The 26,477-nt window shown below is 38.0% G+C and overlaps 1 protein-coding gene across 2 annotated transcripts in view; it reads right to left on the reverse strand.

Moving 5' to 3' along the window:
- The window catches only part of slit1a (slit homolog 1a (Drosophila)), an 89,716-nt gene that overhangs the window by 26,122 nt on the left and 37,117 nt on the right, over positions 1-26,477 (reverse strand). For both annotated transcript variants that reach the window (XM_051125524.1, XM_051125523.1), the window contains 10 exons: positions 10,213-10,284; positions 10,059-10,130; positions 9,684-9,755; positions 7,846-8,009; positions 7,543-7,690; positions 4,639-4,710; positions 3,918-3,989; positions 1,938-2,009; positions 575-718; positions 9-172 (listed from right to left, as the gene is read on the reverse strand). In XM_051125524.1, the coding sequence (XP_050981481.1) occupies positions 9-172; positions 575-718; positions 1,938-2,009; positions 3,918-3,989; positions 4,639-4,710; positions 7,543-7,690; positions 7,846-8,009; positions 9,684-9,755; positions 10,059-10,130; positions 10,213-10,284 (1,052 nt within the window). The remainder of the gene's footprint in view (positions 1-8; positions 173-574; positions 719-1,937; positions 2,010-3,917; positions 3,990-4,638; positions 4,711-7,542; positions 7,691-7,845; positions 8,010-9,683; positions 9,756-10,058; positions 10,131-10,212; positions 10,285-26,477) is intronic.

A 26,477-nucleotide genomic window follows, 5' to 3' on the forward strand; every position in this document is an offset into this window, starting at 1 on the left:
TGTTTTACCGGAGCAGCGGAACTTTTTGCTTTTGATCTGGCCGATGCGTTTGTTGGCGAGGCGGCGAGGGCTCGTGCAGCGGGCGCCGCTGGTCTCGATGGGGTTGGAGCGCAGGTAATCGGCCAGCCACTTGAGATTACAGTCGCAGATGAAAGGATTCTGAGCCAAATGACTGCAGTGAGACAAACACATTCACCTTATCAACACCCACGTGCAGCCACATGCTCTGCTGTGCATTCTAGATGCTTTTACACAACTGTTCACATATAACATCACTCTTTTAGATCTTTTAGATTACATTTTTTAGGTAATCTAATTCATTTTAGCTTGTATTACCTACACTTTCTCTTATTCACATGCAGGATCAGTGGAACAACACACAGGGCTATACATATACAGTTTCATTACTTACCACACGTTTTTATGCAAATATAATCGCTAGGTTTAAATCTAGTTGATGCATATTAAGATTCCTTAACATTAGGTATGCAAGCAAGCAGGTTCTCTTTTGATTATAAAAGACTATTGTTTTAAAATCAATAAAAGCATATGGTCTGAATGTGTGTGAGCTCACAGGGTCTGGATGGCGCGCAGCGATGTGAAGGTGCCCTTGGCCAGCGTTTGGATTTTGTTGTCATATAAAGAAAGCAGCGAGAGATTCTGCAGGTCCTGAAAGGTGTTGGCACGAAGACAGTGGATCTTGTTTGCATTCAAAAGACTGGAAACACACGAGGAAGAAAGAGATGCTCATAACACTTTTCATTCATTTTTATAATGAACTGTTTCAATCTACACCTGTTAAAGGAGAAGTCCACTTCCAGAACAACAATTTACAGATAATGTACTCACCCCCTTGTCATCCAAGATGTCCATGTCTTTCTTTCTTCAGTCGTAAAGAAATTATGTTTTTTGAGGAAAACATTTGAGCATTTTTCTCCATATAATGGACTGATATGGTGCCCCGATTTTGAACTTACAAAATACAGTTTAAATGCGGCTTCAAACGATCACAAATGAAGTTGTAAACGATCCCAGCCGAGGAAGAAGAAGGGTCTTATCTAGCGAAACGATCGGATATTTTCATTAAAATAATACAATTTATATACTTTTTAATGCCATACGCTCGTCTTGTCTTACTCTGTCTGGACTGTTTTTGTTCCGGTTCATGTCAGTTAGCGTATGTCGAAAAACTCCCATCTCATGTTCTCCCTCAACTTCAAAATCGTCCTATATCGCTGTTTTACCTTTTTTGTTAAGGGTGTTTGATCTTCTTTGCATGTTCACTTTGCAAAGACTGTGTCGGTACTTCTGCAGCGATGTGGGATGATTTTGAAATGATTTTTAAAGTTGAGGGAGAAAATACGTTTTAAATAAGTTTTTCGACATGCCCTAACTGTCTTGAGTCAGCATACACAGAGTTCAGGCAGAGTGAGACAAGACGAGCGTTTTTTTTTTTTAAAAGAAAATAACTGATCGTTTCGCTAGATAAGACCCTTCTTCCTCTGCTGGGATCTTTCACAACCGCATTCGTGATTGTTTGAAGCTGCATTTAAACTGCATTTTGGAAGTTCACACTCGGCGCACCATATTAGTCCATTATATGGAGACAAATCCTGAAATGTTTTCCTCAAAAACAACACAATTTCTTTACAACTGAAGACAGAAAGACATGAACATCTTGGATGACAAGGGGGTGAGTACATTGTAAATTGTTGTTCTGGAAGTGGACTTCTCCTTTAAGTACTTCCCAGCTCTTATGAAAGAATAATCACAAATAGAAACTCTTCAATATCTCAATGGATTCTCCAACAGAGAGCAATTTCTTTAAGCATAGCAAATGATCTGAGCAGTTCCATCCACATTAATTTTATGGCTCTACACTCTTACGCAACCTCTGAGCAATGAAATCTCACTCTGGAAGAGACTCTCACACTCACAGCAGCTGGAGGGCGTAGAGTCCGTCAAACACTCCTTTGGGCAGATCAGTGATCTTGTTGCCGTACAGAACCCTGAACATCAGAGAGACAATCAGCAGAAGACACATACACACATCCAGCTCATCCTTACTGCTCAAGGTCATACGTGAATGTTCAGAGGAATAAACAGAGCTGCAGATCTCAGAACAGACCACAGCATTGTCAAAGTGCTGGAACAAGCCCATAGTACTGTAATTTCATGATAATTTCATCAGCTGATATTAAAATACGCAGTTCTCTTGTCTCACACTTGAAACACAATTAGAAAAACAATTCTGGTACAGACTAAAATTATTTAAAAGAAAAAGGGACTTTTTCACCCAAAAAAGAAAATTTGGACAAATGTGTCATTCCATCACTGTCTCACCAATGGATCCTCTGCAGTGAATGGGTGCCGTCGGCATGAGAGTCCAAACAGCTGATAAAAACTTCACAATAATCCACAAGTAGTCCACACCACTCCAGTCCATCAGTTAACATCTTGACAAAAACTGAAACAAATCATTAAGACGATTTTAACTTAAAATCATTGCTTCCAGCTAAAATATGAGTCCATAATCCATACTAACACTTCATCCAGTGTAAAAGTCCATCTCCTCTCACATCAAAATCCAGCCACATATTTGTTTAGAGCTGTTTTGGCTTGTAAACGGTGCTTGATCTGTGCGGATTTCTCCCCTGATTCAGACCAGACCACTTTTTCACTGAAGGGAGTGTTATATGGATTATGGACTAAGTTAAAAACGTCGTAATGATGGATTTGTTTCAGCTTTTGTCTTCTCAAGATGTTAACTGATGGACTGGAGTGGTGTAGATTACTTGTGGTTTATTGTGATGTTTTTATCAGCTGTTTGGACTCTCAGTCTGACGGCACCCATTCACTGCAGAGGATCCATTGGTGAGATGGAATGACACATGTCTACAAATCTGATGAACAAACAAACTGAAATACATCTTGGACAGTGTTGGGGGTAATGCATTACAAGTAATGCGAGTAATACTTTTTCAAGTAACTAGTAAAGTAACGCATTACCTTTTCATTAACAAGAAAATATCTGAGTTACTTTTTCCAAAAAGTAACACCAGTTACTTTTTGTTTCCTTTATGAATTTAATCCCATTTTATTAACCAATGTCTTCGCTGCTGACCTTCGTTGATCTAATTCAACCATACTAATAAGCAAAACTTACTTTAGATTAACTAACATTTGTACTTCATTTTTCTCATTGCTGAAGAACTTCCTTCTCCTACAGTTCTAGTGCACAGACATGAATTTACTTTCCCTTCAGCCTGAGGCTTATTCATTTCACTTTTTGGTGTGAAAGGGCTTTTATATTTGCCAAAAATCAAACTTAGTATATTAAAAACAAACAAGCAAGCCCTGCCCAAATTTAAAAATTAACACAAAAGTAATGTAACAAATAAAGGGAGTAACGCAATATTGTAATGCATTACGTTTAAAGTTGGATGACCTGGGGGTGAGCACTTTTTCAGCAAAATTTACATTTTTGGTTAAACAATTTCTCAAGGTTGCGATGAAACAAAAGTAGCGACAGATCTTTCATACAAAGATTAAAAAATATGCATGGATAAATTGTTCACAATAAGACCATTAAAATGCATTTACAAAATAGAAAAAGTAGACAGGTCAGTGGATAAATCTGCTGACTTATAAACTCTCAAACTGATGGAACTGAATTAAAAATGACAGCGTACAAACATAAAGCACCTTTGTGATGTACAGAAAGTTATACAGTGAAGGGCTGCCCATGAATATTAACGAGTTTACGCCCAGAAAGGTTACCCAGCAAAGTCAGCATGGCCTAATTAATATTCATGAGACAAGCCACAAACAACCCATCGAAGCACTTCACTTCAAAACTGCTTCTGACGCACTAAACGCAGCGTCCTCTACCGTACGTACAGCACACACACACTCACAGTGAGTTTAGGGAGCGCAGGCCCTGGAAGGCATCAGGAGCGATCTCGGAAATCTGGTTGTTGCTGAGATCTCTGTAAAGAGAAGCAGAAGGAGAGTCAAGAGTGTCAGCAGATGATCTGAAGTGAAAAGAGCTGGCCTGTATCACACTGGGTCTAGGCTGTTTTTGGCTCATGTGGCTGTAGGTATGTAAATGGGTAGCTCTGAACCTCCAGCCCTGCTGTGGTGGCGCTGTGGTGAGGACTATTAGTAAACGGCAGGCATTATAGGCCCTGGAGAAGACTTTAATAAGCCTGCGGTCTAGCCATCAAACCACACGCCGGTACAGCGCTGCAAACAGTCCGAGAGAAAATACTCCCTGACAAGATGCGATGGGAATTTGCAGAGCGGTGTAGATCTGGGGTTTCACAAGCTGTGCTACATGTCAACTGCAAATATCTCACTATTTAAATAGGTCAGGCTGGTTTTTGCTAGTTCAAGGTGGTCTACCACATCAACCTTGTCTCCAGCTGTCTCCAGTCCATTTAGAGCGAGTTAGAAGTCAGCACGCTGGATTCCAGCATCTCTCAGCCACCGAGTTTGATATAACTGAGAAAACCAGATTCTGTATGAACAAGTCTAACCAATACATAGGCCACTGTGAATTTGATCTGGCTGTTACCAGTAAAAGACTGTTGCACACATAAGAGGAGTGTTGTGTTATCTCAGCTGCTGCAAACTTACATTCTGCGCAGTTTCTTATAAGGAGAAAACGCTCCAGGAGGGATGGATTTGATGCTGTTTTGTTCCAGTCGTCTGCGAAAAGAGAAATACAGAAAAATGCAAGCATTATTGCAACAGTCACATGTTTCTGCTCTCTGTTTAGTCTCACTGACATCTCATGAGCAGAAGCCATAGACACGCTCCCACACACCGTATCAGCCACAATCAAGCAGTTGTAGTCTCGTGCGTGTCTGAGTCTATAGTCTCTGTCCTCAGTGATCTCTCTGGATTTTGTATTTGGTTCATTACCAGGGTCACTGGATGACTTGAGCATCCAGTACAAATGGCTTTCTGGCTACTTAAAGTGTTCAGCTTGTTTCCAGAATCCAGTCATTTGTTGGGTCTGCTAGTGCTCGACCAACACAGCACAATGAAGGATCATTTTTTGTCAGAGTATATTCTATGCTCTATATTCTTTTCTTTTTGACTCTGTGTCTGCTCTCACTTTACACCAGTGCTTCATAGACTCATTGGCTCCAAAATAGATATGGAAGCTACTGTATCAGTAAAACAGAAGGGGAATGCTGTGAATTATTGGTAACTCCCCTAGTAAAAAAAAAAGTAATACATTTAAAATGTATTTTATACTAAGTAGAGTTCAAGTCTGTTAACATATTCACTGACATATCGCTCAAGACTTGCTGATATAAAAATTGTAATTAACCTTTATTTTCAGTACTACTTGTGCACAAGGCACATTTCTGTAACACTTTATTTTACGGTTTCTTAACTAGTTACTCATTAGCATGCATATCACTAGAATATAAACCATTTATTAGTACTAATTAAGCACATATTAATGCCTTTTTCTACATGACCTTATTCTACATCCCTAATCTTACCCAATACCTAAACTTTACAACTACCCTAACTATTAATAAGCAGCAAATTAGAAATTTATTAAGGGAAAAGTCGTAGTTAATAGTGTATAAATGTTCCCTATTCTAAAGTGTTACCCACATTTCTTAATATTAAGCCTAAAATATGTTTTAATATCACTATTGATAAAGATTGTATGATCAGTCTTTAAATGCAAAATATTTAAAGTGAACTTAAAAGTATACTTGCAATAGTTCCACTTTAACACAATCAAATATAGTTCAGTATATCTTTAGTTGGACTTCAGCACTACTTCCGCACAGTTAAAGTGCTTTAGAAGTGCAAAATTAGTTGTTCCAGTTTAGCAGACTTTAAATATACCAGTTTAATATACTAAAAGTACAACTGCAAGGTACTGTTATTATATACATTTTATGTAAATGTATTTGTAGTATACCTGGCATGAAATAAATGTATTCTCAATACATTTTAGTATATTTACTTTTCACTAGGGTCATCTCATCCTATCATACAGTACATTGTTTTTGTACATCATCCAATGCTTTTAAATTCGTAAACCTTACGTATGCAGGTTTAGACACTTTTTTTTTTTAAAGAAAAAGAAGAACAAGCAATCATGGTATACTTTTATACACTAAATTTTTGCACATAAGATTTTCATTTTGGACAAGTCAACGCTAGTTGCTGAAAGTCTGAGCCAGTCTGCAGATATTGAGGAGTCTATAATGACTCTTATTTTTTATCTTCAGACTATGATTCTGTCGAGTTGGAGGAGATCAAGCATGACTGATATGTACAGTAGGGCTGATTGTAGAACATGTTTCTGCATGAGTTTGTTGTAAAAGTCTGATAGTGTGTCATAGTCATTTAATGCATGATGCCCAGTTTTTCTCTTTAACCATTTACAAAGTCAGCAAGCGTGTGACGCCTAGTGTTTGAAATCTGTTCAGTCTGAACTCCCATGTGCGTGTGATTTCTGTGGCCTGGCTGGAATGATCTGTCATAGAAAACATTCATGGCAAACAATCTCGAGAACAGAGCGAACATCAACAGCGCCGATAAAGGCCGATGCGGTGCGTCTTTTTGTCGGCCTTTGGATGTCATTAGTGCCTGTGGGGGCTGCCGGTGTTTTTAAGGGTCTGTTTTAATGGCACACCCTGCAGGTTCAGGCCACAGAAAGCAGTTGTTTTCAGTCTAAAAACCCTCATTTAAAACAGGAAAGTCATTTGTCAGGGTCATTTAGTGCCTTCAGAGCCACAGGCAATAACGGTTTGACTTAAACACTTGCAGAATTTCCCCGCTCTTCAAAAGCAGGGCACTCGCTAGGAAATATAGAAACACAATTTACATTCTTTGGATTGCAGCGATTCCAGACAGCGCATTCCTGTGGTCTCCTCTCTGCGGACCGCGCTTTTCAATCTCTGCGAGCGTGTCCAAATACATCTGTCATACATCATGCCACTATAATCGACAGATCGCAAGTGGCTGTATTTCCTTCTCTCACGTCTGGAAGTACTGCGCTGTAACAGTGTGCGTGCGTGTCTGTGCGTGCCGCTTATTCACATCGGCCTTTGTGTTTCAGTACAGGACCTCAGAAGCTCAGACTTTTGCATTGGGCAGATGCTTTTATCCAAACCGACTTGCGTTGAATTTAAGATATACATTTGTTCAGTTCTCTGTGTTGCTTCATGCTCTACCATCTGAATAACAGGAACTATAATCTAACATTTTTTTAAATGTTACTACTTTTAGAGAACATTCAAAAGAAATATTCCCATAATGCTCGCAAAATGATAAAATAAGATGTTCCCCTATCATCTGTATAACCTAGACATTTTTTTAAACATTTGAAAAAAAAAAAAAAAAAAAAAAAAAGAATGTTTTGGAAATTCAGAAATTATTTACAGTTTGATCAGTTTTTGTGATTTTAGTCAAACTGCATTCATGGTATGCAGTTGTTCAGTTCATGCATTTCCTGGGACATTACTTGCCCCATGTTCTACTGTTTGAGCTACAGGAACTTACATCTCTGCCATGCTGTCGGGCAGGTTGGCCGGGATCGCCGTCAATCCTTTCCCTCTGCAGTCCACAATATTATTACTGCAGGTGCAGGCGGCCGGACACGAACCGGTGACGAAACTACATGACTGAACAGCAGTATCTTCAGACTGACCTGCAGATGGACATTTGCAATGAATAAAAGTAACAAAGTGCGCACTTAGCAGACATCAAAACACGAGAACTAGTCAATGCTCTTCAATTCAGATCTGTGGAATACAGTAGATGCTAATGTTGGGTGAAGAGATTTGTTTTGAAGACTTTTGTTACCTGAACAGCTGAATTCGTGTTTCTGGACCTCGGCTACATTGAGTCCTCGTAGCGGAGCTGGAGTGCTGCACTGGGTGAACAGACCGATGGTCGGCCGCTCGCGCAACCACTGGGACAACCAGGCCAGATTGCAGTCGCAGTTCAGGTTGTTGGAATGTAAACGGCTGAAGGTGGAAAACGGCAGCATGAATGTTAAGATAAAGCTTTTATCCAATTCTTTTTAACCTTTAACCTAACTTTTTCACTGGAGGAAGTCAAAAGTGTCTTGATGGCTTCTGTCTTCTCAAGGATGTTCACTGATGGACTGGAGCGGTGTGGATTACTTGTGGATTATTGTGATGTTTTTATCTCATTTTGACAGCACCCATTCACTGCAGAGGATCCATTGCTGAGCAAGTCATGACACATTTCTCCAAATCTACATTCTGGATAGCCTTAGGGTGAGGAAATTTTCAGTACATTTGAATTATTGGGTCAACTACTTCTTTAACCAGGCCCATAATAGTGTTTGCTCAGAGCTTGGCTAATAAAACCAGCAGCAGATCATGTTTTGGGTACTGGTGTCCCAGCAGGCTTCCTGACTAGATTAAACTCAGCCGGCTTCAGGAGAAAGGGCATGCTGGTCCAACACAAGACCAGACCACTTGCCAGCACAAACCTGGATCAGCATGGAAATTCATGCTGTGCTAAGCCTGTCACTGAGCTTTGCTAATGCCAACAGCCAATTATCTTTACCCAGTAACTCCATTATATGATTAGCAGATATGATTAATAAAAAACTGTCCAGTTTTACACAGGATCTGGACTTCATTCTCTAAAGCTTCACTGTCCATTGCATAGCATAAATCTGTAAGTGAATAACAAAATAAATAAATAAACCAGAACAAAATGTGAAAGAAACTCCATGTGGCAAAAAGGTTCACAAATTCCAGGGAAATACAGCAGAATATACATTTCATAAAAAACTGTGTGTGTGGGTGTTTATTTCTGTGTGTGTGTGTGTGTGTGTGTGAATTACTGACTGCGGCTTCTGGCAGAGCCGTGTGGCCTCCGCTGTCCCGCCAAGACTGCATGGAATGACACTGTGTGTGTGTGTGTTGAGCTGTCCGATAAGATGGGCCGCAGTAAAAAGTGCTGTACAGTTCCCATAAAACAGATCATACAAGCACATGCATGTACTTTATATAGAAGGCCATTTTCACCACAAATTAAAAAATAAAATAAGGTAATTACGATTTTTTTAAATCTCACAATTGAGTTTTTTTTCCTTGCAATTGTAAACTTGCATCTCACAATTCTGACTTGTTTTCTCAGAATCGCGTAATATAATGATGCATGATGCATAACAATTTTGAGAAACATAATAATAATAAAAAATTACCTTTTAATTTTTTATTCTTACGGTTGGTAAGAATAATAATGAGTCTCAGTTTAATCATTCAGAAACTTTCATAAAGTGATTTGTATTTCCCTGGGAATCAAACCTATGATCTACTCTAATATTTGAGCTACACACTTGCAAAATTTCACACAAAACATTTTGTTTAATTTCAAATGTGCCTCGTAAACTAACCACCATCTATCACCTCCCATCCTAACTCAAAAATCACACTCAAAAATATCTTAGTCATAAGTTTTATGACTTTCTGTCTTCTGCAGAACAAAAGAAGATATTTTGATGAACAGTTTTTGTACACCCAGTGAAATGACATTTTTCTGCAGAAGAGACGACACCCTTAAGATTTGAAATGATGAGTAAATGATGACTATGAGAATTAAAATTTTCTGGTGAGCAGTTTCTTGAGGGTTGACTGGGTGTGTGTGTTTGTTTCACTCACAAGGTCCTGAGCTTGGGCATGTGGTTGAAGCTGGACACTGGGATGCTGCTGATGTTGTTGTTGTTCAGTGTTCTGCAAAACATTGTAATGTCAAATTAGGTGAATGCATTAAATAAATATAATGGAATGTAAAATATTAAATCAATGTTACTGTTTTAACTAATGTTATGAGTTCAATAGTCTGAGATCCTTAAGATGTTTTATATTTGCATATAAAACTGCATGTTTTCTATGCAAATGTATGCAAACGTACACATGCTAGAATCAGATGCTGTGAATGTGATCACATTGAATGAACGGTCTCACACAGATAAACGATGCCTGGTAAAGACGGTCAAAACGAGCTCTTGTTCACGTCACATTTTTTATACTCACAAAACTTCAAGTCCACGTAGCGCACGGAAAGCTCCGTCCTCGATGCAGCTGATGTGATTCTTGTCTAACTGACTGTAAAACACACAGTTAAAGGACGGTTAAACAGGCGGTTGGTTTAGTCTGATCTCTGTGCTGTGGTGTCATGAGCTCTCACAGGTTCTTGATGTCCGTTGCTCCTCTGAAGGCCTTTCGGGGAATCGCCTGGATGAAGTTCTCACTCAAGTCTCTGGAAAAAGACAAAATGTGGAATTAAATACAAAATATAAATAGGTAATGTCATTTCATAAGTGACATTACAGGAACTTTGCATCAAAGTCACTTGAGTTTTCTGTGTCTCAAAATGTTTGTTAGAGGCATATAATTAATGCACAATAAATCAAATTAAAGATTTATATTAGACTGTTTACTGACTGAAAAAAGCTGTTGGCAGAGGTCAAACCACCAAATAAGATCATAAATGTGTGCAGAACATCACTGCTAATGGTTTTAGGAAGCACAGACCAGTCTCTGCCTTCACCACTCTTCTATATTTACTATATTTAAATATTCTATATACATATGTTTGCTGATGACTGTGGCATTGATAGTTCGCTGTGGGCAGAGAAGAAAGATCATGGCACATTGCGGTGTTAAACTGAATTCTTTAAAAAGACTCTCAGAGGAAAGCAATTTTCAAGCCTTAAGCTTAACAATGAACAAAATTCAAAATTAAAAGACGTTATAAAAATAAAAGACGTCCATGTGATTTTTTGCACTATGCGTATATACACTAGACACCTTATAATAGCTTTGTGTGAGAAACAAACAAAAATACTTTGTTACTTACTAATAATCTTGACAAATGCTTTTTGCACTCAAAGAGGCACCAGTACAAATCACCTTTATTGCTACATTGAAGACTTTGGGTTTAAAACAACATGAGGGTGAGTAAATGATGGCACAGTATTCATTTTTTTGGGTGGACTATAGTGGAAGACCTAAAACAGCTCTAGTGATGATCTGCCTGAACAAATAACCCGAAAAGAGGTAAATTAAAGAGATTGATTATTATTGCTTATGCATCACGCACTAACATCTGTAAAAGAGTTCTTTGTTTCAAATATTATTCTGAACACCAAACAAAGGATCAGCAGTAATTACAGGCTGAGGACGCTTCTGAAAATCAATAGAGACAGACATGTCATCACAGGCGATGCAAAACGCCAGAAAGCAGCTGAAAGGCAGCGTCCTAAATCCTGTTGTCATGCTTTAAAGTGATCGTCTGCTGAGCACAAAGCTCTCTGGGTAATCTGAGTGGATTACACGCTCGTGTTTAAGAGGCTAATTGCGTATCTCTGCACTAATGAGAGGCCTGAGAGGAAAACACACAGCCAATTCCTTTCTCTCGCAACGCTCACTTTCATCACACAGTCATGATTGGAATTAGGCTCTTTATTGGGCTTTTACTGCTGTTGATACACAATAACGTCCTTGATAATTTCCTCATACGATTCAAGTGAGAATGTTTTTTTTTTCTTGAAGTCTGCTGGCTGTAGGTTGAGGGTTGGTGTCTGTGAGCGGCTGTAGGTTGTGTGTGGATAAAGCAGGCAGAACTAATGAGCGCTGGTAGCCGTGTTTGTTAGAGGGCCGTCCTCTGAAAGCATGTGACAAACGGGGCCACACGGGCTTTCAGACCCTCAAACTGACAAACAGCAGCGATCGCTGTAGACATATCAACAGAGGACGGTTTGTGTGGCTAAAAAGGGGAAAAAAACATGCCATTTCCCTTCAGCTGCTTCAAAGCAGTCATTTACAGTTCATTCTTTTCAGTCATTATAACTGATCAAGAGCCAGTCCACATGGTCGGCAGAAAATGAATTAGAATATTGGGTTTCCTATTCTTTTCTCACCAAATCTGGGATTTAATCTTTTTGGAACTGACTGATCGTAGGCTTCACTGATTTGAGCTTACGCTGCTCAGTTTTTGAGTGAAAAAATCATTATTTATGAATCTTTATCTGTGGCAATGTTTACTTAAAAACAGATCACTAGCTATGTTTCCATCACTCTGTTTTAATGTGCATTTTGAAGTATCGCATTAGAAACGAGGGATGGAATCCCTTAATTTACACTCACTTGAGGTGGTTTTTGACTTGTGCAAAAAAGGCTTAATGCGAATAATGGAAGATGGAAACGCATTTGTCAAATAAACTCCTCTATGCGCATCAAAAAAGTCATGTGACTTTGCAATGGGAAGGCAAAACCCGTCTAACCAGCGGACCGATCTCGTTCCAGGGCATCTGAAATGTTGTTATGGTCATTCTGAAATGCCAGAGCAAAGTCTGTCAAAGTATTTCTGTATAATTGCCTCCCAGAACTGTCTCACACGACTGCGTTCTGATATAGCAGCCATCCCCTTCCAAAAGCAATGACTGCATTTATTTTGTTTTATCTGCTCGCTCTGAGGTGCAATCAATATATTAGATAGGGAAATGACCATAGTCAGTGGCTTCTCCTGCTTTTCTTAGTGATTTAGTGCCAGTTTATTAGTAAGTGACGATTTTGTTCTCTTTGACTCATTGGATGGAAACGGTGCTTGTTCGCAAATGTTTTATGCGATATTCCAATTTTCTGAATAAGTTAAATTCGCAACTTTGGATGGAAACCCGGCTAATGAGGCCTATGTTTAATCAGTTGCTAAAAGAAATACAAAAACTGTGCTTATTGAAAGAAAAGATTTGATGATAATGTAGCATAATGAAAAATTCCTAAGCAATTTTTAAAACAACCCTAGTAAAAAAGTCACAGATTCAAAATGCATTCATTTTATAATTATAAGTTATAAGTTTAGTTCAAGTCTATTGACAGATTTACAGACATTTCGCTCGAGAAGCTTAAGTGTTTGGAGTACTACTTGTGCATTTCTTAATATTAAGCCTAAAACATGTTTTTATGTCACTGCTGTGAGGATTGTATGATCTTTAATCGCCTTTAAATGGCCTTTAAATGCAAAATACTTAAAGTGTACCTAAAGTATACTTGCAATAGTTTCACTTTAGCACATGTAAATGTATTTGTAGTATACTTAGCATGAAATAAATGTCTTTTAAATACATTTTAGTATATTTATTTTTCACTAGGGAAGTTAAAAAAATCATCACATTTTTGGTGAGCTGTTATACCCAGTAAGTTGTACTGCAATGCACTGACATTAGCCAGCATATCTGGGGAAAAGACAATCTTCTTCGGGTCAGAAATACAGGAATGTAACAAGCCTTAGTTTAATAGCACAAACAGTTTGTAAGGCTGCAGGCTTCAGATAATACAGAACTAGGATTGTCTTGCTCTCGCCGCTCCTGATGCCATTATCGCTGACTTTGAGTTATGAAGTCTTCCTGAGGGAGTGCAAACCGAGCTGGGAATCGTCTGGAAGCCTCCCAAGGAAGTCCAGTAACCACAGAGACAACGCAAATAGCTTTCATTCCCTCAAGATTCAGACCAACAATGAAAGCCTTGCTGAGCTTTCTTCATCACGATTTACGCCCATTATGCTCATATGCAAGGTTCAGGCCTCCATTTGCTATTCTGAAACGTAAAAATGCACACGTATCTAAAACTGACAACTTCTTAAATAAACAAACCCAAAAAAAGAAAGCAAACATTTAGCAAATTGCAATATGTGATGTTTGGCAGTTCACTGGGGCAGATGAGTGATAGAAACGAACAACGGCAAAGATATCGCTCGCTCAACAACTGAACGGCACCAGTCTGTAAACAATCCCACAGGACATGAGGAAATACATCAAACCTCGCAAAGCATCCGTCCTGAGTTCAGAGACTGACAGCTGTGCATGACAACACTCACATACACACACACACACACACACACACACGCCTCCCTAAGAGCTGCATTGACTCAAATGTTGTTTTACAGGAACAGTTCTGACAATGAAATTCTGTGACCAATTATTCAACCTTACGTCATTTCTAATCTGTTTCTCCTTCTGTGAAAAACAAGTCAAAACAAAACTTTTTATCAAAGACTAAAAAACTGACAAGAAACTTTTACCAGTCTGCTTTTAAACTGCATTGCTTCAAGTTAAATACTAATTTTGGAATTTTCATTACATTGAAAAAAAAAATGTCCTGCTTTATTTTAATGCAGTTGTGCACTGTTGCACCAGCGATACACAAACCAAACTAAACATATCTCAGCTCTAGTGTTATTTATGTCGAAGTGCATGAACAAACAGGCAGCAAACATTGCATGCATGGTTTTGTGGAGTTTGGTATCGATCCAAACCCAGCTGGGAGTTGCTTTGGGACTTGCAAAAAAAGTGGGAAGGTCTTTGTGACAAAGCTGCAGTATAATGAATCCACTCTCAGCAGTCATACTAGAAAGGGAGAATCCAGCAGCTTCTGTCAATCTGCAGATGTTCACAGGCTTCTTCTGCCATGAGAGATCATCACGGGTTCATCTAAGAGTCTACAGAAGAGTGAAAGAGCAAAGTTATTGAAGAGAACTAGAGTAACATGTGAGTCTGGAGTACTAGAGCGATAGAAATGTACTGCTAGGATCGCTAGTAAACAGATGATGGTGCCCAAACAGGGAATTCACTTTTAACTTCTAAAGAAAACTGCTTTCAATACCACCAATTTTCCAATTGTTCTTGAGAACAACAAATTTGTTACAAGTACACAGAGCAATTGACTGATTTACCAACAATGTCCTACTTGAAGGCTTCAAGTACTAATTTCCAAATTTCCATCAATGGTCAACAAATGCCAAAACTGACCTATTTAAATGGCTCTTCCCTTACGAAAAAGAAGTTTATGCAAGTGTGCTATTAGTATACTTCTTTTAAACTAAAATAGGTAAGTATACTTTCAGTACACTTTTTACGTACTTCTGTGATATGTGCATTATATACTTCTCAAAATACACTTAAAATGACATTGAAATATACTTGAAAAAGTCTAAGTTTATTTGAGCTGTACTGTGCTCTGAGAATCCGTGTTTTCATTGTTATAGGCTAGGGATGCTATTTAACATCTTCTCTACAGAACTTCCAAAACACAAGTGAAGAAGAAACCAAAACAACAGATGCTTCCACATGTAATCTAACACAATCATCAGACATAAAACAGCATCAAATACATAGATATGTAATACTGTGTAACCTAATAATGACTGTCAAGCTTTGGGGTGTTAATCAACTACATTTTGAATAGTCTTTTTTTTTTAGCGTTTTGTTTAAAATGTTGTTTATTTATTTATTTATGCAACCTACCCTCATTCAGGTGTTTACAAAAAATGGATGCATGAAGCTAGAATAAAATGTTTTTGCTTACAAGCAGATACCCTGATCTTTTTTTTTGATGTTTTGTATGTTCAGATATTTATATAACAAAATATATACAAATTAATACCCGAATAGGGACATAGTATGATGTAAAGTTCACTTAAAGAAAACGTACGAGTATACTTACAGTATAAAACTGCTAAACTAGTAGTTTACTGAGACTATACTTCAAAGTGTACTACAAGTATTTAATTAGTAAACTCTCAGTATACCAGTATGTTCACTTTTAGTATACTTACAGTACAAACTAAAAACATAGATGTAAACTAGTTGTGTACTCAAAGTTTACTTCTGTTATACACTGTCCTCCAAAAGTTTGGAAACGCCCTAGAAAAGTGGGGTTTTGGACAATATTGGCATGAATCCTTTTTAATTTGTGAGAATTTTGCACCGATAAGGGACAACACAAACTACGAAAACATATTTTATTACATAAACAGTTTATACATAGAAAAAAACTAAATTTTCGATTCATCAAAATATCCAGCATTAGCAGCTTTTACAGCTCTGCATAATCTGCGCCTAAATTCATTATATTCTAAACTTAATTGGCAATAATTTGTTGAAGCTATTAAGGTGTGCTGACCCAAAAATCTTTAAAAAACCTGGGCCAAGTTTAAACCAGTAACCAGGCATCACAGCTGGCAAAGGCTGACTTTGACATGTATATATTGCCATTATTATGTAATCAAAATGAAAATTATTATTGCTGGTCTTCAATGATAATGTCCAGTTACTTTAATGTATTTGCACCAAAAAAATGATAAGGATTTATCCTGATATCGTCCAAAACCAACTTTGCCAGGGGTGTTTCCAAACTTTTTTGGAGGGCAGTGTACTTAAGTATACTTTTATATGCTAGAAAGTGGGCCAAATTAGTCCCAAGGAGAACTGAAATAGTACATTTAAAAGTATACTACTAGTACACTGATATTTGTATACTTACTACATAAAGTATACTTAAAAATATATTTGAATTTTACTTAAGTATACTTCTTTTTGGTAAGGGTTATCAAGAATCTAAACTTGGCTTGATCATTTGAAAATATTTGAAAGTATGAAGCCCACAAACATCAGAGCACCAATAAAACTACACATCACTGGTAAATGTCTAACGCCTTTTTGAACTTTTGATGGATGTACATGGTACACTAGATCTGAGACAAGCTTCAGTTTCATAGTTTTCACTTGGGTTTAAATCACTTTCATCAGGATGTCAGGTTCTTTCACACTGCTGTTCCGCTGCTCAATAAGTGATCAGTCTTAGTGAATAATTACCATGTTTTTATTAAATAAACACCTCTCTAGGCTTTCAGCACATCAAGCTTTGTCCTCATTTGCCTAGAACAACATGTATCATTCTGCGTAACCTAAGTCACAAAAAATCCCACAATTAAATACTATTAACATCTCATCTGTCTCTCAGATTGAGATCAGATTGAGCTTTGTATTATTACTTTATCTCAAAAACTGAGAGTGTAGGAACAGTTTTAAATGTGAATTTCAGGAGAGAGAAGTTGAAAAAAACCTAAGAATAATAAAATATCCTAAGAGTAAAAAAATATATATTCCATAGTTTTTAGGTTTTTTTTAAATGCCATGTCTCTGCATTGCAATGCAATCTAATTAAAAATGGCACGACAAATGGATGCGTGCTAAACCACCTGTAAACACATATTCATACATGTCTCTAAAATGACACACGACACATACTGAAAGCTTACAATGCAACTCAAGCACTTTATGACAGCAGGCAATTGTTTATAATGAATTCTGGTCTGGAAATGACGATTCCAGCCAAACGGCCTCGGACTGAACAATATGAAAAAGTGCAGGACGGAGAGAACTGGCCTCATTAATGGCAGCAGAAGTGTCTCGGTCCCGAATACGCTACACTAGTCTTTTGTCTGCCGTCCTATTGAGTGTCAATCGTGTAAGGGCACTTTAGCAGGATTAGACCGGATTCATTCATATCTGCTTTCTCACACATTTTCTCACGCATTCTTTTCCTTCTCGCTTCGGTGTGCAAAATATGAATATTCAAAGCGTGGCTTCTTTTTTCTCCTGCTTTGCCAGGTAGTTTTTTGCACTGGAGTCTATGTGTTTGAAAATTGCATTTGGTAAATCCTCCGATGAATACAGTACAATCTCCTGATGCCACGAAATGTTCAGAACGAAATATTTGTTCCTATGGACTTGGCGGCGGAAATGAAAGTGGAGGCGCTGAAAGCACAATATGACAGACTCTTGTGTTGATCTTTGTACCTGTGCGTCTCTGCAGCGGGAGAGAGAGAGAGAGAGAGAGAGTGTGATGCTGTATTATGTGTGTCACTCTCTGACACACTTCAGGGAGCAGAGAGGAGAGAGGACTAAATAAATAAAGATAGAAGGCTTCTGCACAAACACACACAAACACACACATAGAGCGAGCTCGTCTCTTTCCAGGCTTGCAGTGCTCCATGGGTAATGAGTCGGGTGTATTGCGGTCAGAGGCCAGTGATTGGTCTCTTCATCGGTTCATAAAGCTTCACTGGCCGGTTATCTAGCCTGCAGTGCTCTGGCTGACAGAGAACACAATCATTTTTCAATGTTGTGCATCAGCAAAATGACAAATGTGAATGAATAACAGCACAAACACCGTTTAGGTTCCCTCTAAACACTCAGATCCATCAGTGTGTCATGTACAGTGGCCAAACTGAGCCTGAAACACCAAATATTGCCTTATGGTAATTAGTGACTGGTGGATTACTATGTAATAAACATGTAATAAACTAATAATACACTGTAAAAACTGTGAATTTTGCAGTAAAAAATATGGAAGCAACATTTTAGGTTTAAGGTTTTATTTTCACTTAAGGTTAAATACCAGAAATTCATTAACTGATATAATGTTAATGTACCAACCTATTGAAGTACTGAAATCTCTTTTGCATCTTTGTAATACACTGATAGCCACCAAGAGCAGGTGGTGATGAGAAAGTCACATGATGAACCAAAGCCCACCACAAGCAGCTTTTAAATATTAACATACATAGAAGATGCACAGTGTCATTCACAAACACTAAACACCATCATGGTAAAACACATCAAACCGAAATAATGCAATAAACATTCATTTAACAACATTAGATGTAACATACATGCCTAATGAACAAAACTGATAAGGAAAAAACTAAGAAACATAGTTATTTCAACAACAAAAACATTCTCGAATTCTGAGAATGTCAGTGGTTATTCACTGTAAATTATTCGTTCTTTTTCACTTCCAAAAAACAGTATACTACCGAAAATGACATGTAATGTTCAATACAGTTATTTTTTACCGTATATAGTAGGGGAATTCTGTAGCATTTTTTACAGTCTTTTAACGTTAAATTCACAGCCATTTTCTACAGTGTAATAACAAAAATAATAATAATTATAACAGCAAACTAAAAATACAAATAAATACACAGGTGATTTACAGATCAGCAGTGCAATTTCTACGCAGCAATTTCAACTTAAAACAGCATGTAACAGTGAATTAAGCATGAAAGTTTGAAGTAGAAAGACTGAAATAATATTTTTGTAAAACATACTCCAACAATGTTTGAAAAAAATCACTTTTTTTCATTAAAAATGGCCACTGATGAGACCTTGACCACTTTGTAAAAATTCATATGTGTTTTTTTCACCTGTTTGTTATTTGTATGTTAATGTATTCTGTTTTATTGTTGTGGAATTGTTCAGCATTGGTAGGGGTACACGGGGCAACTAACGCAGGGTTAATTGTAACACACGTGGTTTAAATATTTCCACACATGCTAGCATAACCAAATATACAGTGTTTACTAATTGCCATATTAACACTATATAGAGAAAAAAGTGTGCCTAAATTCAAACACTGCGATACAATCTGCCCCGCTATTATTAAACTATGCTATTCTATGACATTAGCCATGTCATTTTCACTATTTCAAGAAATGTAAAGCATTTTGGCTTGTTTGTATCTCATGTTCTATGAGAGCTGTGTGTGGAGGGAGGGGAGTGTTTTAGTGAATGTCTAAATGTGTTTCTTCATTTGCACACATTGTTTTCAACTATACTGTATAGCTGTGATGACCAGTATAGCCATATAGTCGATATATAGCCATCACAGGACTGTCCCAAGCATGGTTGCGATATGTTCATTGTCAAATTCCAATATTAGATCATTTTTAATTCTTTAAAAAAAAAAAACATTTTTTTTTTTTTTTTAAAGTTAATAATTTTATTTTATTGACAAAATATTTTAGTCTGCTTTGCATATTTTTTAAATTCAATCAGATCACATTTTAAGCTGTCATATGGTCATGTTACAATGTGCCCCTCAAATGTTACAATGTACCCCACCTACGGGGCATGTTGTCACATTTCACATCCTATCTTTTGAGGTAAATAACGAAAAACGTATACAGTGTAATTATTAAACAAAGCGGCATATTTGTACAAGACAAGTGCGAAATTAATGTGGATAAAAAAAAATGATACTCTGAACCCCATGTGGATTTACACAAACTGAGAATTTCAAAAAGTGTTAGGTTGTGCCCTGCGCTACACTGTGGTTTTTAAGATGCTTTTTAAATGAATTGTGATTTTGATTCGATTTAGATATAAGCAAGACATGCGTGCCATTTCCATATATTAATAACTGAGCTACTGTATGTTTTTCTTCACAAGCATGACTATTTACATAAATTCTGACTAGTAAATGTCATTATTATCTTGCATTCAATATCTTTACCCTCGTGTTGACACACAGCCAAGCAAATAACGTGATGTCGGACTGAAATACAGCAGCGATATATTCACGGCCTACAGAAATCTAAAGGTCTCGTCTCTCCGTCTGTTTCTGCGGGTGTAATATAAATGTCCTGAGGCTTTGTGAATCAATGATTCCTCACCGTAGGTGCCGCCAGTCAAATTACTGAGGTGAAGGTTGCTAGGAGACCAAGGTACCCAGCTGGAACTGAGTGTGTGTGTGTGTGTGCGTGTGTTCAGGAACAATGGAGCAGGAACAGACAGGAGTCAGTGTGTGAGAGTCTCTCATGATCGCTCTGGACTCGTCTTTTTTCACCAGTGTTAATGTTTTCATACTTCCAAACTCCCACAGTACCCTCCAGAATACTGAGGCTCTGTCTTTTCGGAGAAAGGTCATTCTCTGCCACGTTTCTCCCAGATTCACAACATGTTTAAAACAGCCCAAAGGCTTCAACATAGGAAACTTTAAAAACAGAGAGAGAATAAATAGAGCCTATATATATATAGCAAGCTCCTGTCCTGTTGGCAATTTTTGCAGGAAAATAAATCGACTTCAATTCCAGTTCACATGCGTGTCTGTAAAAATGCAGTTAGGGATGATTACTGTGAAAACAAAACTACCGTACTCATGTTTCTCCCTCTAAACATGAAACTAAACATAATTTCATCCATCATGGACCCAGGGAAGGTAGATAACCGCAATCTGTTTTCTCAATTTTACGCAAACGTTAATGTTGATTGCATTCACAAATCCTGCTATCAGCACAAATCAAACCAACACATGTGCTAGATTACTTTTTTTTGTTACTTTCTAAAAATGATTGCGATTTGAAGCCAAGCTGCAGCCTCATCAGAGAGAGGGACAATCACCGCTCGTGTCTGCAGGGGTTCGGCTCACAACACAATCAATACAATCCAATCCCACTGAGCACCCTGCCATCGGGGATGGGCGCCGGGTTATCTTTGTTTTCTTCTAGGCATTTACAACCTTCCCTCTTTGGAAAGTCAGTGCTGGTGCGTGAATAGGCAGCAAGAGCTCTCAATAAAGCGTGGACATCATCTGCGCCCCCCGCCGTCCCACCGCACTGACCTCTCCACCTCAGGACTTCCTCAGGCAAACACAGCTCCAGGGGGGCCCAGGCTGACCAATCCATCTTGAGCCCGTGACAGCGATGGGAACGGCATTTAGACCCGAGGCCAAGGGTGAAAGACTAAATAAAGAGGGCCGGTGCGGGTTTGATCAGGGTTACGCGTCGGCTGCACAATGGCAGCGCTGCTCCTGTGTTCTTAAACCTAGGTCGGACATTTCTTCAGAGGAATCATTCAAAAATCCCTGTATAATTGTGTTGTGGGTAGAGTCTACCTTCCCAAAAGTATGACCACTGGATGTGTGTGTGTGTGTGTGTGTGTGTGTGTGTGTGTGTGTGTAGCTCCGTGAGGGTGTTTGCTCATCTCATTGTTTCCCTGTCAGAAGTTACAATGGTATTTAGACAAGCTAGACTTACTGGTAAAATGAGTATGTACATTTTTGCACAACTCCAAAAACGTACCCATACATACAATTCACTGCTTCAGCTGACATGAACAACTTTTATTCCTTTTCACACAAATTATGCTTACAGTAGCAGATTATTGATTAATGGAAACTCATTTTCATGTGGTCCTTGCACAATACTATGCAACACATTTTGGCAATTCATAACTATTTTACGTTTCAGTGAATTGGTGGCTAATTCGTTTGAATTGTTTAATTTCCAGCAATACCGTCGGCTTGACTGCACAGACACTATTTGAACTGAACTGAGCTGGACAATGACATCACTGAATTCAACGACGAACTGACCTTAACTGAAAACTGACTGTTTACTATTGTCCTTTTGCATTATCAACACATTATTTTCTTATTTTAATACTGTAAAGCTGCTTTGAGACAATCTGCATTGTTAACAGCACTATATAAGCAAAGGTTGAACAGGGAACTTTTTGATAATTGGGAATTGTTGAGAATTGTTGTTGTCGAATGATCTGCTTACTCCCTACTGGTTATGTTTAGGGGTGGGATTTAATGTTTAGGGGTGACACTCCATACTGAGATTTTTAAAAATAAAAATCTTGGTAACACTTTATTTTAAGGTGTCATAATACAGAGTAATTACCTAATTAAGTACTTATGAGTAGCCATTGTACTTACATGAAACAAAATGTACTCACCATGTAACTAAGTTATGGAACAGCCTGTAATTACAGTTTGTAATTATGTAGATGTAATAGGCAGCCACTGTTACACATATGTAACAGACTGAGTCTGTTACACAGCTACATATGTAACCAAAAGACTGTAGTGTTGCACACTTTATACAACATAATTAAAAATGTAAGTACAGACATAAGCTACTTAAAATAAAGTGTATCAAGATCTTACTTAAGTGTACTTCATGTGTATCTATACTGTACACCTTATCCGGCTGAACCTTAGTTTGATTTAACCCACCAGTACACAGCTTAAACACATGTAATACCTTTATAATTACATTGCAGTTACATAATGTTACACAGGCATAAGCTACTTAAAATAAATATCAAGATTGTACTTAAGTGTACAAGTGGCTGTGTAACAGACTCAGTCTGTTACATATGTGTAACAGTTACTGCCTATTACATTTACATAATTACAAACTGTAATTACAGGCTGTTCCATAACTTAGTTACATGGTAAATACATTTTGTTTCATGTAAGTACAACGGCTACTACTAAGTACTTAGTTAGGTAATTACTCTGTATTATGGACACCTTAAAATAAAGTGTTACCAAAATCTTACATTTCTGTATTAATCACATTGTTTAGACCACATCAAATAGTTAAAGTTTTTTTGTTAGTTCAAGTTGTACTATACTATGTCCTATAAACATGTTTACCATACTACAATTTGTAAACTAGCACACACTGACTATTTGTCATAATTTCGTAACTACTTTCCATTTTGGAGAACTCGTGCAGACTAGTTTGTAAAATTAGGGGTGTTTAAGGGTGAACTATTATATTTTGAACTAGTACATTTTAATGTTAATATCACACAGTTTATGCAAAACTTTGGGAAACTCTTGTAGAATCTTTGAAAATGTGAATAATTTTAACAAAATAAGAGAGATCATACAAAATGCATGTTATTTTCTATTTAGTACTGTCCTGAGTAAGATATTTTACATAAAAGATGTTTACATATAGTCCGACATTCAATCAGAAGTAACTCGCTACAAAAGTTTGGGAACCCTTGGTTTCTAATACTGTGTGACTGTTTTTTTGTTTTGTGATGATTGTTCATGTTTGTTCTGAACAGTTAAACTGAGCACTGTTCTTCCGAAAAATCCTCCAGGTCCTGCAGATTTGTCAGTTTTCCAGCATCTTTTGCATATTTGAACCATTTCCAGCAGTGACTCTATTTTGAGATCCATCTTTTCACACTGAGGACAACTGAGGGACTCACAACTATTATAAAAGGTTCAAACATTCACTGGTGCTCCAGAAGGAAACACGACACATTAAGTGCCGGGGAGGTGAAAACTTTTTGAATTTGAAGATCCAGATAAGTTGTACTTAATTTGTCCTCCAGAAAACATGCAAGTATCTTCTGTTGGTTCCAAAGGGCAGTACTAAATGGGGAAAAAAATTATATTTCAACTAAATAAGAAAAATTTGGACATCTTCCTCCTGTACAAAGTTTTCTGGAGCATCAGTGAATGTTTGAACCTTTTTAATAGCTGTGTTTGAGTCCCTCAATTGTCCTCAGTGTGAAAAGTTGGATCTCAAAATCATACAAAATCATACAGTCACTGCTGGAAAGGGTTCAAATATGCAAAAGACGCTGGAAAACTGAAGAGGATTTTTCCAAAGAACACCGCTCAGTTGAACTGCCTAGAACAAACAAGAAACTCATAAACAACCATCACAAAACAAAAAAACCCCAAACAAATAAACAAACAAACAAAAAAGAAAAACAGTCATCATTAATCCAGGTAACCATATACACTATTAAGAACCAAGGGTTCTTATTTCAGCTATTTTTTGTCTTGTGGACTATATGTAAACATCTTTATGTAAAATATCTTACTCAGAACAGTACTAAATTAAAAATGCATTTTGTACAATCTCTCTTATTTTGTTAAAATTATTCACATTTTCACCGACTCTGCAAGGGGTTCCCAAACTTTTGCACTAAACTGTATAACCAGCTCCATATGGCTTTTCTGACATAGTAAACTTGCTCTGTAGCACACCTGGTACAGCACTGTATTTGTGATGCAGAGCGCTCTAGTATGAGTCCTGTGAAACACAGTCATGACACTTGATAAAAAACTCCAAGAATTGCAGAAGCAAGCTAAAATGACATGTTTGCTTCAGCAAACACATTTGCTTTTGCTAACACTTCAAGTTAGATAAAGTGTAGGGTTTAGTGTAGGTGCTATGTTATTTTTAAATGCGACAGAGCATAAAGCTTTTAGCGCCGCTCACTAGACATTTCATTTCTGAGTTGGTTTGATACCAACAACATCCAACATAATAAAACAAGCTGATCTGTTTTTGATAAAACCGAACATGCTTTTAGCACCGCTCACTGGACATTTAACTTTGAAAGAGTCGCACGAAATGACAGCACGTTTCTTTCCAATCAGTCCGAGTTGCAAGTTCTTTAAGATGTCCTAAAACTTAGAACACAGTGTTTTCAGATGGTGTGTTGTTTTACAGATGTGCAGGTTTAAAGTAATTGCGCTGCACATGCAAGAGACAGAAATCAGCTCTATGAGAACGACAGGGGAAGGAACGAGTTCTCGAGAGGGGTTAAGGATGAGTCAGGGAGCGAGAGGACAACAAGCCGCTCTGGAATGCCTTTGTGTCGCTTGGCTAATATTTGCACATGGATTTGGCTTTTTCCTCTTTAGCTTTCAATGTTTGCAAAGGCGAATGAAAGGGCGACAAGGCAATGGGTTACCGAGCAGCATGGGATCAGTAAAATGGAATAATTGGAGGGTAGACGTGGTGACATTTTGAGAATGTGTTTGTCATCTTTGATGACCGACTCCCATTAACTCTCTCTCTCACACACACACATTCTTACACTCACATGAGCGTATGAAGGCATACAGGTTAATGCACCAACACACACTTCACAGACTCTTTGTTTCTCGTCTCTTTTGAACTGTTAATGGTGCCCACGCTGCACTGCTTTCTGAATATGAATTAGCCTGTTTTATGGTGAAAATGGTCAAATCCAGTGAGAGATGGATGGTGGGTGAAGTACAGCTCAGACAATAGAAGGTGCCATTAGTGAAAAAGCAGAAATAACAGCATTCAAGCACTACTGAACTGAAAACTGCCATACAATTACATAAAAAGTCAATGATAATGCAATCCCTTGTGTGAGCTCTGCTTCCTACAGGGCAAAGCTGAGTGTCTGGATAGCATCAGACAGGCAGTCACATGATATACGCCATCAAGGCCTTTCTCTAACGGCTTTAACAGTCTCCGTTTGGACTCTAATGCAGCCGAGTTAGCGTGTGTAAGCGAGACCAAGAATGACAGCAACATTCACGATTCTCTTTTGTCATCTGGCTGTTGTGTCTCGCTGGAATTCCTCTGCCTTAATACTCCAAACGGAGTCTCTAAATATTTAAAGACTCTCCTTTCTGTGTAATTAATAACACTGGAGCACGCTGGCGGTTTGATCAAGGTTAACTCTGTAAAGACTTTCAGAGAAGTGGAAGTGGAACATTAGGCAGTAGGAGCAACTTACCCTCATGTCCTTGTCCTCTCTTTAACACTTCAGAAGTAGGGCAGAATCGCTTATGTGTTTACACAGGGGAGACTGCAGTGAAATGGTCATTACTGAACACACTGCTAAATATGCAATGACTCATACTGAGACTCTTTTAATAATTGCGATGCCAATAAGTTCTCTACTTGGTCGCCTACTTATTTGCATGTACGAGTCGAGTGCTACGCACAGAAGAAAACATGAGAGACATAAACAGTGGGACGGGAAACAAAAGATCGATAATATCGGTGTAAAATCACCTCTAATTCTTTGATTTCTCCGGCATCCACTGGTGCAGTCCTAAATTAGCCATTCTCAAAGCAAACCTACAGAGAGCTGCTCTCATTTCCAAACAGTTTATTTATTAACAGAAGCTTCATCCGCCTCTCAGTGAAGATGAGCGACAGAAACTCCACAAACCACACTGCCGCTGTGACTCCACTTCTCTGAAAGTCACTCACGTTTGCAGGATCACGGATGTGCTCGT

This window comes from Labeo rohita, chromosome 13 (genome assembly GCF_022985175.1).
Source record: "Labeo rohita strain BAU-BD-2019 chromosome 13, IGBB_LRoh.1.0, whole genome shotgun sequence".
Lineage (NCBI taxonomy): Eukaryota > Metazoa > Chordata > Actinopteri > Cypriniformes > Cyprinidae > Labeo > Labeo rohita.